The 14109-nt window shown below is 41.2% G+C and overlaps 1 protein-coding gene across 2 annotated transcripts in view; it reads right to left on the bottom strand.

The window, feature by feature from the left end:
* Positions 1-1558: 1558 nt before the first annotated feature.
* LOC146640589 (protein NLRC3-like) overlaps positions 1559-14109 on the bottom strand; it is a 33993-nt gene continuing 21442 nt past the window's right edge. Inside the window, exons 5-7 of one of the 2 annotated variants that reach the window (XM_085399929.1) lie at positions 9027-9200; positions 8630-8803; positions 1559-2094 (exon numbers count right to left, since the gene is read on the bottom strand). In XM_085399929.1, the coding sequence (XP_085256055.1) occupies positions 1902-2094; positions 8630-8803; positions 9027-9200 (541 nt within the window). In that variant the 3' untranslated portion in view covers positions 1559-1901. Of the gene's footprint in view, positions 2095-7867; positions 8804-9026; positions 9201-14109 lie in introns of those variants that run through there. The other variant, XM_085399930.1, reaches the window with a different exon arrangement.

Genomic DNA, 14109 nt, shown 5'->3' with positions numbered 1-14109 from the left:
TGTGTTTCATGCCTGCCCAGGCCACCCTTAAGTTATTGCTACCCATCTCCGCCTCTACCTTATCCTTGTATTTTACTTTGGCTTTTTTAATTTCTGATCTGATCTCCTTCCTAATTTCTCTAACTTTCAAGATATTCCCTTCAATAAAAGCTTTTTTCCTTTCATGAATCAGCCTCATAAGACCTTTTGAAGACCATGGTTTGTTATTAGGAAAAAAATGGAGATGGTGTCAGTTGCATTCTTAGGATTCGCTTTAGGGTGGATGTAAACAATGGTGACGTTGATCTGTGGGAATTCCCTCGGCAGATAAAACGGCCTCAAAGACACAGAGAGGAGCTCAATGTCAGGCAGACACACTTGTCTACGAACGGTCACATTTTTACACCATTTCTGATTTATATACAAACACACTCCTCCTTGAGATTTCTGGGTAGCTCCGGGGTCTCGATCCAAACGTATGGGAAACCCGAAGCCATTTAGTTCCAGAGAACAATCAGGGTCAGAGTCCTTGAGCCAAGTCTCTGTGAATGCCATTAGACATGTATCCCTGTAGTCACGTAAGTGTGCAACATTCAAATGCAGTTCATCCAATTGACTCCTCAGAGACTGCACATTAGCCAGGATTATTGATGGTAAAGGAATGACTCCAAACGACCGTCAGGATTGCCAATAAAATCATGCGAAATAAAAAACCCATCTTCGTTAAAAGAAGTTCCACAAAACACAAGCCGATGCTATAGAATTTCCTCAGGCAAAAAAATATATATATAAAGGAATAAAAGAATGAAATAAAATAAGTTAAAACACTGACACTGACAGAGAGAGACAACCTGCTGGTCGCCACAAGAGCAGCGCCCCTCTTTCTAGTCTAGTCTAGACTGAGAATGCATCAAGACCACTCACTCACCCTTCCCTCCTGCCTCTCAGCTGCTGAAACTCACAGTTTGTTACCACGGAAGAGTCACTCCTTCATCTGAGATGAAGCCTGATAGTCTGACTGATGCAATATAACATTCAGTCTACACTTTGTTTTTGTGCAAAGATGATAAGCAGACTAAAGGAAAATATATGAACTCATTTCCACCACTATTAAAAAAAAACAGTGTCTGACTCGCAATCTGCTGCAGTAATGTAAGTAAAATAATCTGAAAATCACTATTTGACTAAATTATTTAGATGAGAAAATATATATTTAACACATTTGAGGAAATACTAATAACATAAACAAAAATAAATGTCCAATTTAGAAATCTTATTCTTTTTTGCTCTATAAAATAGTTGTTTTTATTTTTCAGTCACTCATCGTAGCAGTAGGATTTACATGAAAATAAAAACAAATTAAGTTTGAGAGAAAAAGTACATTTTTGGCACTCTCTGGGCAACTGACTCAGAGACTCAAATGACTTAAAAAACCCGATTCATTTTGGTGAGTGACTCATTTAAACTCGATTCGGTAAAAAGAATCAAATTTACCATCACTAATACAAATCCCTTTGGAGAAAACAGCTTTAAAATATGTATTGTTAAATTCCAGATGTTTCTTTGCAAGGAAAACTCAAACACTGAAGCAATACCACCAGTAACCTCCAACAAATGGAAATGTGGTGTCATTAAAGACATAATAATTTCATTAATACCCAATATCCAGCAAAATATGTAATTTGAACATTTTGTTCCTAACGAAATCAAATGTATATATTGTAGAAGATTAGCCAAATTTATGTAAAATGGCCAGTACATGAATTAAAAAAATAAATAAATAAACAAAATCGTATGACTGTGACAAATTTTACACAGTAATTCAGTCTAATAATCCACTCAAATATAAATATAAGTTTAGCTAAAAGCTCTATAGATAAGTCAATCAATAATATAATTCACATTTTAAATGATCATATGTGTTAACGTTTGAATCCTGACCTGAGAGTTTCCACTGCACACTGTGAACTCTTTAGTCCAGCAGACAGAAGCTTCACTCCTGAATCCTGCAGGTCAGAGTTACTCAGGTCCAGCTCTCTCAGACTGGAGGACTGGGAGCTGAGGACTGAGCACAGAGCTTCACAGCTTCTCTCTGACAGGTTACAGCCACCCAGTCTGAAAAACAAAAGATAATCTATAATACTTATGTAAAGTTTGTTATTATATTACATGCCATCTTTTTATTTTTGATGAAACCTTAACATACTAAGATACAACATCATATGGATGAACTTGAATAAAATGTTTTTTTTTAATTATATCTTTATTTGGATTGGACAAGAAAAAACCATCTGCATAGCAGTATATGAATAACATGGGAACAAAGTCCTTCCAGGTTTTAGATTAAGTCCAGGAGAGCAAATGATAAACAAAGTGATCAGCGGGTGCATATTAACCTCCACTAGCTATTACTAGGACAGTTGCTCGCATGCTCTCCCAAAGGAGATATATAGAACACATTACATGGAACTATAAACACAAACTGGGAGGGGTGCCCATGCTGCAATCATTGTGAACAAATAAGTAAATAAACAAGCAATAGTAATAGAAGTAAATGTAAAAAAAATCAAACAAAAAACAACCAAGTAATAGTGAGATCAAGTGAAGTCAGCCCTCGTGGGGGTGATGAATTGGATCCAATTGTTCCAACTTTGGTAGATTTTGGCTTTTTGATTTCTTAACAGATATGAAAGTTTTTCCATCCTAAATATCTCTAAAATGATCCCAAACCAGTCGTCTAGGGTAGGCTGGGCTGGGCTTAACCATCTTCTAGTAATTGTTTTTTTACTTGCCACCAAGAGTAATTGCACCAACTTAATCTCACTCCTACATTCCAGAAAGGGGACCAAACCCATGTATAAAACCTTAAAATCTAAAGGTATTTGAACGTTAAAGACTGCACTTAAGGAGACCTGAACGTTTTTTAACTTGGGACAGTCCCAAAAGACATGAAAATGGTTAGCAACAGTCGAGCCGCATTGTCTCCAGCATTGCATATAAGCCCCTTTGTACCTCTCCTGATATGGAGTCTTGAAGTACCTAATAATATTCTTCCAGCCATGTTCCTTCCAGCTCATAGAACTGGACGTGGACCACTGGCAGTACAAAACATTTTCCCACTCCCCCACAGAAATACTAATCCCTGATTCCCTTTCCCATTTATCCTTAGTGTATAAAGTGTTATCCTTGCTGGCACTAGAGAGGGCTTTGTATAGTTTAGAAATAGATTTAGTAGGGGTCATGGTTGTGGCATTTTTCAGGATGAGGAAAAAATGCGACTCAGCATCATTGAAGTTGGCATTCATGATCAATATATGATCTCAGCTGTAAGTATCTATGAAAGTTGTATTTTGTCAGGTTGTGATCGTCCCGTAAGGCCTCAAATCTGAGCACAATATTTCTATGAGTAAGAGAGAGGAATGTTGTAAGGCCACAGGATATCCATGCTTTAAAGTTACCCGGGAGCTGAGACTCATAAAGGGGACCAGATTCCATCTGTGCAGATCAGCTTTTATACTTGCAGATATTGGCTCGTAGTTTGCCTGAAAGAGCCCCGAGAGGTCCGCAGTCAAATATATTCCCAGGTACTTATTTTTCTCATTATCCCAATTTACTTTAAATTTCCTACATAAAGCTGCAGAAGCTGTATAATTTAAAGTCATCACCTGTGTTTTTGAAATATTGACCTTATAACCAGATAACTTCCCCAAATCACTTAAAGTAGACATCAACTCACTAAAAGACCTCTCTGGCTCCTCCAGGCAGACCAGTACATCATCAGCAAACATTACCACTTTATGTTCAACTCCTGACAATGCAACACCCCTAATGCTATGATTTTGTCTAATCGCTTGGCCTAATGTTTCTATGAATAAATCAAAGAGAAGTGGTTTGATTGCACAACCCTGCCTACAGCCACGTTCCAGAGCAAAGGGCTTGGAGAGATCACCATTCACCTTAATACGGGCTGAGGGTCAAGCATACAGACCTTGGATTACTCTAATAAACTTGTCGTGAAAGCCAAACTTCCCCAGAACCTTATACAGAAATACCCATCTGACCGAGTCGAAGGCTTTCTCAGCGTCCAAGCTTCCTATCATTGATTGAGTTTTGTTCTTTTGTATTTGAGCAGAGATGTGTAATATTCTCCTAATGTTGTCAGTTGTTTGTCTATAGTGAATGAAACCAGTCTGATCTAAATTGATGAGGTCAGGTACCAACTTCTCCAGTCTACGAGCAAGAATAGAAGTAAATAGTTTGTAATCCAAGTTAAGGACACTGATTGGTCGATAGTTTCCACATTCTCGTTTATCTTTCCCCTCTTTTGGGATAATTGAAATAGTTGCCTCCCTCCAGGAGGGTGGGATTTCTCCCTCCTGTAGGATGTAGTTAAATGACTTCAGCAATGTGGGGACTAGATCTGCCCTCAGGGTGCGATACCACTGAGAACTGAACCCGTCCGGCCCAACTGCCTTACCTGGTTTTAATCTGGAAAAAGCATTAATTTCTTCCACTAAAATGGGATGTGTTAGAAGCTCATTTTTGAGAGACGGGAGTGAAGGTAATTCTAGAGAGCTAAGAAAGGCATCAGTACAATTCTCCTCCGTAGCATTGGGCTGTGAGTACAGCTCCCTAAAGAAGGTCTCAAAACATTTCTGAATGTCTTCTAATTTTGATTCCAGAATATTAGTCTTGGGGTCCTTGATTTGGTATATCGTACTTTCCTCTAGTTGTTTGCGTTATTTATTTGCCAGATATTTTGCAGATTTCCCTCCTGTCTCATAGTATTTTTGCCTCAAAAAAATTAAGTTATTTTGGGCCTCCTAGGTGTAAATATCATTAATTTCATCCTGTATTTTCCTGATATCCTGCTTTACAGTAGGATTTGCGGTGTTTATGTCTTCCTGTTCTTTCAACTTTAAATTTACCTGTAGTTCTGCTAATTTTTGCCCTTTAACTCTCTTTAAGTGGGAGGCGATAGAAATTAATGTACCTCTCATTACCGCTTTGAGCGTATCCCAAAGAATAGCTGGAGATACCTCCCCTGTGTCATTAACATCTAGAAATTCTTTAATGTCTACCTTTAATTTGGAAACTATGGCAGGATCATTAAGGTGCGAGTTAAATTTCCACAGTGTGGTATGTTTTTTCCTAGCCACAAAGATACAGAGATAGGACTGTGGTCAGATAGATCTCTTGTTAATATGTCAGTGTTTAAATGAACCAGAGTAATGAGTGAAATCTCTGGTAGATGCGTAGCGGTCCCTCCATACATCTATTATCCCCATCTCTACCATATAGGAATTGACTTTTCTAGTAAGTGCTGTTACCTGGTTGGTTGGGGAGGAGGAGTCTAGTTTAGGGTCAAGTCTAAAGTTAAACCCCCCCCACAGACAACTATCCCCTGAGAATCCACCAATAAATCAAACCTATTCCTATAGAATAGCCAATCGCTCCCGGGGGGAGCATAAACATTTAAAATTGTGATTTCAGACCCCTCTATCCATTCTGTTATTCTAACCAATCTGCCTTCCTCGTCACAGAGTTCTTAGATATGTTCATAGTTAAGTGTACCAGAGATAAGTGTAGCCACACCCCTCTTGTGTTTGGACTTAACGGAAGAGGAGAATACATATTTAAAACCCTTTCTTTTCAATCTCAAGTGATCTACTTGGTTCATGTGTGTCTCCTGAAGTAATGCAATCTGGGCCTTCTCCTTCCTTAGTTTGGACAGTATCTTATTCATCTTAATCACGTTCAGAACCCCGTTAACATTAAAAGAGATTACTTTCACTGACTCACTTCCCATAAAGACATATTAAGTTACCACAGCGCATAAACTCAATAGCAGCAGGCAACCCCCTCTTAAAACAGTAACAAGTGAAAAAAGTTAGGAATGAACTGAAAACATTTGAACATAACTGGAGCTTGAAAGCTCCTAAGCTGGCTTCTGACAGTGGAGCACTTCCACTGACACCCTCACAACTTGAAGGGAAACCCCTTATTACTCCCTGAGTTAGGGGGCTTTCCACTGCGACGTCACTCACAGCACGAGAAGCCCCACCCATTTTAGCTCGACAGTAACCATATTTCACCATGTTGTCCATAGCTAATACATAACATTAAATTCGTTCTCTTCACGTCTGTATACTTGCAGCTTCTCTCTATATCCCGCAGCTCCTCGGATCTGACGCAGACGCCGACCACCAACTCCCCGCCACAGCGGGCATCTTTGTAGTTTTTCTCTGGGGGTTGCCGGTGGTGTAATCACCTTTACCGACAGGCCCCGACTCGCCAGGTCAGCCGTTGCCTCCTCCACCGTGTTGTAGGTTTTCGCTCCTTCTTCGAAAAAAACCTTAAGGCGCGCTGAGTAGAGGGTCCTAAACCGTACATTCTTCTCTTTTAGGACCTTTCGTGCCTCTGCATACTCCTTCCTCATAGCCATGATCTCAGGGGGGTAATCGTGGTCGAGGTTAATCTTGCTGGAATTCCACATAAAACCTTTCTTTTGCCAAGCGAGCCTCAGCACTTCTTCTTTAACCGTGAAGCACAGGAATTTTACCAGGATCGATCTGGGTTGGGAGCCGTCCGGAGGGAGTAACGATAACACTCTGTGTGCTCTCTGAATTTGTAACGGTGTTGATGGTGGGATGGCGAGATTCTCCCGGAGTAGCTTCTCCACAAAGTGGGCCATAGATGGAGCTCCCGATTCTTCTCCCTCCGGCACCCTGTACAGTCTGAGCGACTCCCTCCTCGAGTAAGCCTCCAGTGATGTTAGTTTTGTTTGAAACTTTTCCTGCATGCTTTCTTCCATTTGCGCAACATCTCTAAAGTTAGAAATATCCTGTCTCAGAGTGACACTGAAAAACTAGTTCATGCATTTATTACTTCCAGGCTGGACTATTGTAATTCGTTATTATCAGGATGTCCAAAAAACTCCCTGAAAAGCCTTCAGTTAATCCAAAATGCTGCAGCAAGAGTACTGACAGGGACTAGAAAGAGAGAGCAGATTTCTCCTGTATTGGCTTCCCTTCATTGGCTTCCTGTTAAATCCAGAATTGAATTCAAAATCCTGCTCCTCACATACAAGATCTTAAATAATCAGGCCCCATCTTATCTTAATGACCTTGTAGTACCATATCACCCTATTAGAGCACTCCGCTCTCGCTCTGCAGGCCTACTTGTTGTTCCTAGAGTATTTGAAAGTAGAATGGGAGGCAGAGGCTTCAGTTTTCAGGCCCCTCTTCTGTGGAACCAGCTTCCAGTTTGGATTCAGGAGACAGACACTATCTCTACTTTTAAGATTAATCTCATATTTCCATTAAAAGTGTTGAATTTGACTGTTTGATGTTCTTTATGATCTCTGGCACCAGTTCATCTGTAGGCTGAGCTCAGTCCATCTATTTAGTGAAATGATGTTTAAAGGTCTCCTTGTTCTGTGAGCGTGCACAGATCCTGAAGCAGAAAGCCTGGGTTACAGAGAAATGATCATCACTGTGATGATGCTCATCATCTCTGACTGGGATTTGAGGTTTTGTCAAAGCAGCAAAGAAAGCCTGGCTATGTTGGACTGGGTGTGGAAGCAGCTCCCAGTTTGAGTTCAGGAGACAGACACCCTCTCTACTTTGAAGATCAGCTTCAAACTTTCCTTTTTGATAAAGCATATAGTTAGGGCTGGGCCAGGTGACCCTGAATCCTCCCTTAGTTATGCTGCAATAGACGTAGGCTGCCGGGGATTCCCATGATGCATTGAGTTTTTCCTTTCCAGTCACCTTTCTCACTCACTATGTGTTAACAGACCTCTCTGCATTGAATCATATCTGTTATTAACCTCTGTCTCTCTTCCACAGCATGTCTTTATCCTGTCTCCCTTCTCTCACCCCAACCAATCACAGCAGATGGCCCCGCCCCTCCCTGAGCCTGGTTCTGCCGGAGGTTTCTTCCTGTTAAAAGGGAGTTTTTCCTTCCCACTGTCGCCAAAGTGCTTGTTCATAGGGGGTCATGTGATTGTTGGGTTTTTCTCTGTATTTATGAAGTGCCTTGAGGTGACTTTTGTTGTGATTTGGCGCTATATAAATAACATTGAATTGCATTGTTAGTATCTCAGACAAAATCTCGTCTGTGTTCTGGAGCTTATCTTTGTGTTCTGCAACCCTGGTTTCCACATCATTAAGCCGCGCATTGGCTTTATCCAACTCACCCCTTATTTCCACCAGTTGCGCTTTCGTGTCTTTTCGAAATTCTTTCACCTCTTTCCCAACGCCTCTCAGTTCTTTCAGTATCAGCGTCAAACTTGCTGGGTCAACCTCATCTTCTGTCCCAGAATCCTCGCGGCTAGGAGTGGGAGAGTGGCCTCGGCTAGCCCTATAGGGGCTAATGTTAGCCCCTTCTGTTAGCTGCACATTGCCATCTTCCACGTTTTCAAACGTTAACTTCTTAGCTATTTTGTTCTTTCTGGACATCATTTAAACCCCTTTTTCCTCTTTATGTGCACTTAGATAGTGTATTAATTTACTTGGGGCAGTTTTAATAAGTTTCAGTCGAGAGCTCTCGTACTAGGTGTCCATCCCCACGAGCGCCGGAACCGGAAGCCTTGAATAAAATGTTTAATTGGTTCATTTAAAAAAAACAAAATGTCAATTGATCTGACCTCAGAGTATTTAGTTTACAGTTTAAACTTTGTAGTCCAGCAGACAGAATCTTCACTCCTGAATCCTGCACATTTTTGATACTCAGGTCCAGCTCTGTCAGAGTAGAGGACTGAGAGCTGAGCATTGAGGACACAGCTTCACAGTTTTCCGCTAGAAGTTCACAGACGTTGAGTCTGAAAATGAAAACATGAACAAAGACTGATGTTAAAGTGTAATCAGGGTGCAATAACTAATCTTATATTTTAAGAATCCTTGTTGTTTTATGCTGAGCAGATGTGGTACGAAACAACAGTAAATTGATCAAGTTTACCTCTACTGTTTAAATTGCTGGATTTATTTTCTCAGTTAAAAACAAAACAAACAAACAAAAGAAAAAAGAATACAAATCGGTCAGACCTCAGAATATTCAGTTTGGCGTGTGGACTCTCCACTGCAGCAGACAGAAGCTTTACTGCTGAAGCCTTCAGGCTGTCGGTACTCAAGTCCAGCTCTCTCAGACTACAGGACTGGGAGCTGACCACTGACAACAAATCTCTACAGACTTTCTCTGACAGGTTACAGCTGCTCAGCCTGAAAAAAATAACAAGAACAACAAAACAATAATATTTATTATCAAATAAAATCTCTTTATATGTTGAATCTAAGTAATCAAATGTGTACAAATGAGTACACTACAATGCACAATTAAATAAAAAAATGTTCAAGAATTTAAGTGTAACAGAAGAAAAATATTTCAAATTAAACACAATTATTCCAATGTATGTAAATGGAAACCAGTGAAGACCAGGTTGATTTAGTGACAGTAGTTCAGTGTCTGCTGGCACAGGCCTGTGAGTACTGCAGTATTACAGTTACTACAGTACTGCTGGTCACTTTATTAATTCTAATATGTGTGATTACTGTAAATGTAGTTATAAATAATGTATCACATCCTGGACTCTCGTTTCATTTTCTGTCTAAAAGCTGCTTTGGCTCATTCCCCTTTAAAGCCCCGCTCTCCCTAAAGGCCAACTTTATTTTGATTGGATGATTTCATAAAGCACGCTGAAGGGCAGTAGCCAGTTATCATGAGCTCCATCTCCTCAACCTTCTGGTTTAGAAATGATAAGAAACTGTATACCTCATAAAAACCCGTCTTGATCCATGCTCAATCATCCAGGTTAGTAAATCCCAAAAGTTGATTCTGTTCATCTGGACGTAGCGCTTTCAGTGGGAGAAACATTTCGTCACTCATCCAGGTGACTTCGTCAGTCTCAGCTGACTTCTGGTTTCCAACCCTATAAAAAGTACATTTGCATAATGACTGAAACCAGCCCACTGAAGGAACAATAAGGCTGGGAGGTCAGTTCCTTGACCATTAGGTTTGAGTCATTATGCAGATGTACTCTTTATAAGATTGGGGAAAGCTGCAGTCAGCTGAGCCTGAAGAAGTCATCTTGATGAGTGACAAAATGTTTCTCCCGCTGAGAGCGCTACGTCCAGATGAACAGAATCAAACTTTGGGGGCTCATAAAATCATGATTAGAAATCTTCTCAGATGTATTTTTACATTTTAGATCCACAGCAACAAAGTTCACAGCAGGATGTCTCTGTTCAGTAATTATTATGCCCATTACCTGCAAACTGTGAGGTACGCAGGTAATGTCAGGTAAACACTAGCTGTCTGAAACTGTTCCTGTTAAATGTGTGTATAAAGGAAATAAGCTGAAATACAGAGACTGGGTGGATCTGTGCTTTGACTTTGACACCAAAAATTTCTTCCTGTTAAAAGGGAGTTTTTCCTTCCCACTGTCGCCAAAGTGTTTGCTCATAGGGGGTCATATGATTGTTGGGTTTTTCTCTGTATCTATTACTGTACGATCTACTGTACAATATAAAGCGCATTGAGGTGACTGTTGTGATTTGGCGCTATATAAATAAAATTGAATTGAATTGAATTACATCCCATTTCAGGTACCTAGAACCTGAACCTTCTCTGGAAACCTGGGACGCTGGCGGGTTTCTCTTGCTTACCTATCTGCTCATCCTCTTTCTTTCTGCTCGCATGATGATTTCCTGGTTGAGTTTGTAAAGACTTTTGCTCAGGACCTTCTTGCTGTGCGGCAACAGTGCTAACCACCGTCCGCTGTATGTTTTTCAGTCATTAAATCAAACCATGAAAGATCAGCTTGCTTCTCGTGATGAACCTGTCTGTTTTCGATTCCACACCAGGGTCTGCCCACTGGAAAGTTCAGGGATAAGGGTGGAGGATACTCACACAAACATAAAAACCCAGATTGCAACTCCAACTCTCTGTTCTAGTTAACCAGACCTTTCAGGCTCTTGTTCAATTAGAACCTCATGGAGTCTGAGTTAGCGAGACAGTTAAACATCCCTCTATGCCCCCTTAATCCGCCCATTCCCACTAAGTCATTAAATAACCGAGTGTCCCCTCACATAACTCAGCGCACAGAGCCTGTCACCCCTGGCAATCACAAGAAAACACTTACCTTTTTTGCTTTTCATGCACCTCACAAACCACTCATACTCGGGTTTCCTTGGCTAGAATTACATAACCCCCACTTAGACTGGTCAGGTCAGAGGGTAATCAGTTAGAGTCTGTTCTGTCATTCAAATTGCCTTGTTTCTGCCCGTCCACCGGAACCTGTGGAACCATCAACCAACACTGAGACTGTTTTAGATCTCTCCTCTGTGCCCACCAAATGTCATGATCTTCAGGAAGTATTTAGCAAAAGTAAAGCGCTTTCACTGCCACCTCACAAACCACAGGACAGCACCATAGAACTACTCTCTGGCTCCACCCGGCCTTCTAGCTGGCTGTATAACCTGCTTAGACCTGAGTGTGCGGCTATGGAAAAGTACATTAAGGAATCCCTCGGTGCAGGCATAATCCAACGATTGTCATCTCAAGTTGGAACTTCTTTTTTGTGGGGAAAAAGGATGGCTCTCTCTGGCCATGCATTTACTTCAGGGGCCTCAGTGATATTACCATCAAGAATAAGTACCTATTACCTCATTAGCTCTGCTTTCAGGCCATTTCACAGCGCCACAGGGTTTACAAAACCCCACATCCGCAACGCTTACCACTTTTTCCAGATCAATCAGGGAGACAAGTGGAAGACTGTTTTAAACATGCCATTGGGGGACTACGAGTATTTGGTCATGCCGCCTGGGTTAACTAATGCTCCCGCAATGTTTCAAGATTAGTTAACGATGTCCTCCGGGAATTCCTTGACAGGTTCGTATTGGTGTATCTGGATGATATCCTCATTTTTCCCAAAACCTGCGAGGAACATCAGTCTCATGTCCATGCTATTTTTCCAACGTTTGCTGGAGAATAAACCTTATGTCAAAGCAAAAAAGTGTGAATTCCATTCCTCATCAATAACTTTTTTCAGTTACATTTTGGCACGGGGGCAGGTGAAGACGGATCTGGCAAATGTGAAAGCTTTAACAGAGTGGCCTACCCCTTGTACCCATTGTAGATTCAAGAAGCATCTCCAATGGGTTTTGGGAATAGCAAATTTTTATAGACTGTTCATTTTCAACTATAATAATAATAATAATAATAATAATACATTTTATTTAAATAGCGCCTTTCAAAGCACCCAAGGACACTGTACAACAGATAAAAACTGGAAATATACACAATGATAAAAATAGAAGATAAAAGTTAAAACATACAGAAATTTAAGAATAGGCAATTTTAAACAGATGAGTTTTGAGGGTGGACTTAAAAAGAGAGAATGAACTAATATTTCTGAGGTCCGGGGGTAGGGAATTCCAAAGTCGAGGGGCAGAGCAGCTAAAGGCCCTCCCTCCCATTGTGATCAGACGAGCAGAGGGAACAGAGAGCGAAAGAGAAGATGAAGATCTGAGGCAGCGGGATGGGAGCTTCATCTGTAATAAGTCAGAGAGGTACGGTGGAGAGAGAGAATGAATAGCCTTGAATGTATACAGAATTATTTTAAAATGGATGCGAAATTTGACCGGGAGCCAGTGAAGTCAGGTAGCTGCACCACTCAAGTCTCAGCATGCATCTGGTCCCCCAAAGCTGAAACTGCATTCACCAAACTGAAGTATCTGTTCACCACGGCACCTTTTTGGTTCACCCTGATCACAGTTATCATTGCAAAGGTGGACACATCAGAAATTGGAGAAGGGAGAGGTAAATGATGCCAAGTGAAAGAGAATGCTTTGGGGGGGGGGTCATGCTGCTGTCATGGTCTGTGTGAGCGGCGGTGGTTTCCCACTAGACTCTGGTTTCTGCCTTTGGGTGAAGCCTGGTCAGCCTGTCCATTGTCCACACCTGACAGTAATCTACTAGGCTGAATATAACATCAGCACTCCCAATAACTCTGCTAACCTCCTAATCCTCGGATCATCTACTCACCCTTGCAGTTCAGTCACGTTTTCCTGGATGCTGGTCTTCTTGATTCACTCACAGCCACATTAATGCCTTTCGTCTCTTAGACTTACTGGACCACTTGGCCTGGATTCAAAGCTAACAAGTACTCACCCAGACCTCACCACCTGCCTTCCCCAAGTTGCTTTCCGACTGCTGACAAGTAAATGGTAAATGGACTGATTCTTATATAGCGTTTTTCTACTCTCACGGAGTACTCACAGCGCTCTATACAACATGCCACATCCACCCAATCACACCCATTCTCACAAACACTTTATCTGAACTTAGTGCTTTCTAAGTACATTCACGCACATTCATACTCTGATGGATGCATCGGAGAGCAAGTTGGGGTTAGTATCTTGCCCAAGGATACTTGACATGCAGACTGGAGGAGCCAGGGATCGAACCACCAACCTTCCGATCAGTAGGTCAGATCAGACCAGCTTTACCTCCTGAGCTACAGAAACCCCAAATAAGACATTGAAGATAACCTCGTTCACTTACTGTAACCTCCACCAGTGATCTTTCTGATGCTGCTCTACCTCTGTTACAGTGACTCAGATTACCATCAACCAAGACCCATTTCCGGAAACCTACCACAGAGCCCACTTCATGCTCACAGCTTCAAGTGCTTGACTTCCGCCATAGTTCACAGTTCATGTTAAAAAATTCCAAGTGTCAAGTTCCTGTGTGTAAATAAAGCCTTCACGTCTAGTAATATTCAGTTCCTTCACCTTTGTCTGTATTTTGGGTTCACCATGTTGTTCTGGCCACACCGAGGTAACAGATTTATATTTGAAAAACAGAGAGACATGGGGGATTGCAATAAGGATGAGACACAAACCAGACCTTAAAATAAGAACATCTGAAAACGATGTAGGTGCAGTCTGGTAGCTCAAGTATTTGCTTTAAAAAACAGAGCTAGACTCCTGGTTGTTGGAGACAAGTGAACAACTTGAGGATAATAAACCTATCAGAGGGGCTGAAGGATCAGAGCTCATGTTCTTATAGGCTGGATCTGGATTGTGCTTTGATTCGAGTTGAAGACAAAAATATTTCAGAAATGCTGAC

This window comes from Rhamphochromis longiceps, unplaced genomic scaffold (assembly GCF_057381845.1).
Source record: "Rhamphochromis longiceps isolate RC_006_pf unplaced genomic scaffold, R_longiceps_female_GT1.1 unmapped_scaffold_4, whole genome shotgun sequence".
Lineage (NCBI taxonomy): Eukaryota > Metazoa > Chordata > Actinopteri > Cichliformes > Cichlidae > Rhamphochromis > Rhamphochromis longiceps.
Note: the sequence above shows the minus strand (reverse complement) of the source record. Positions and strands in the feature narration are given on the sequence as shown.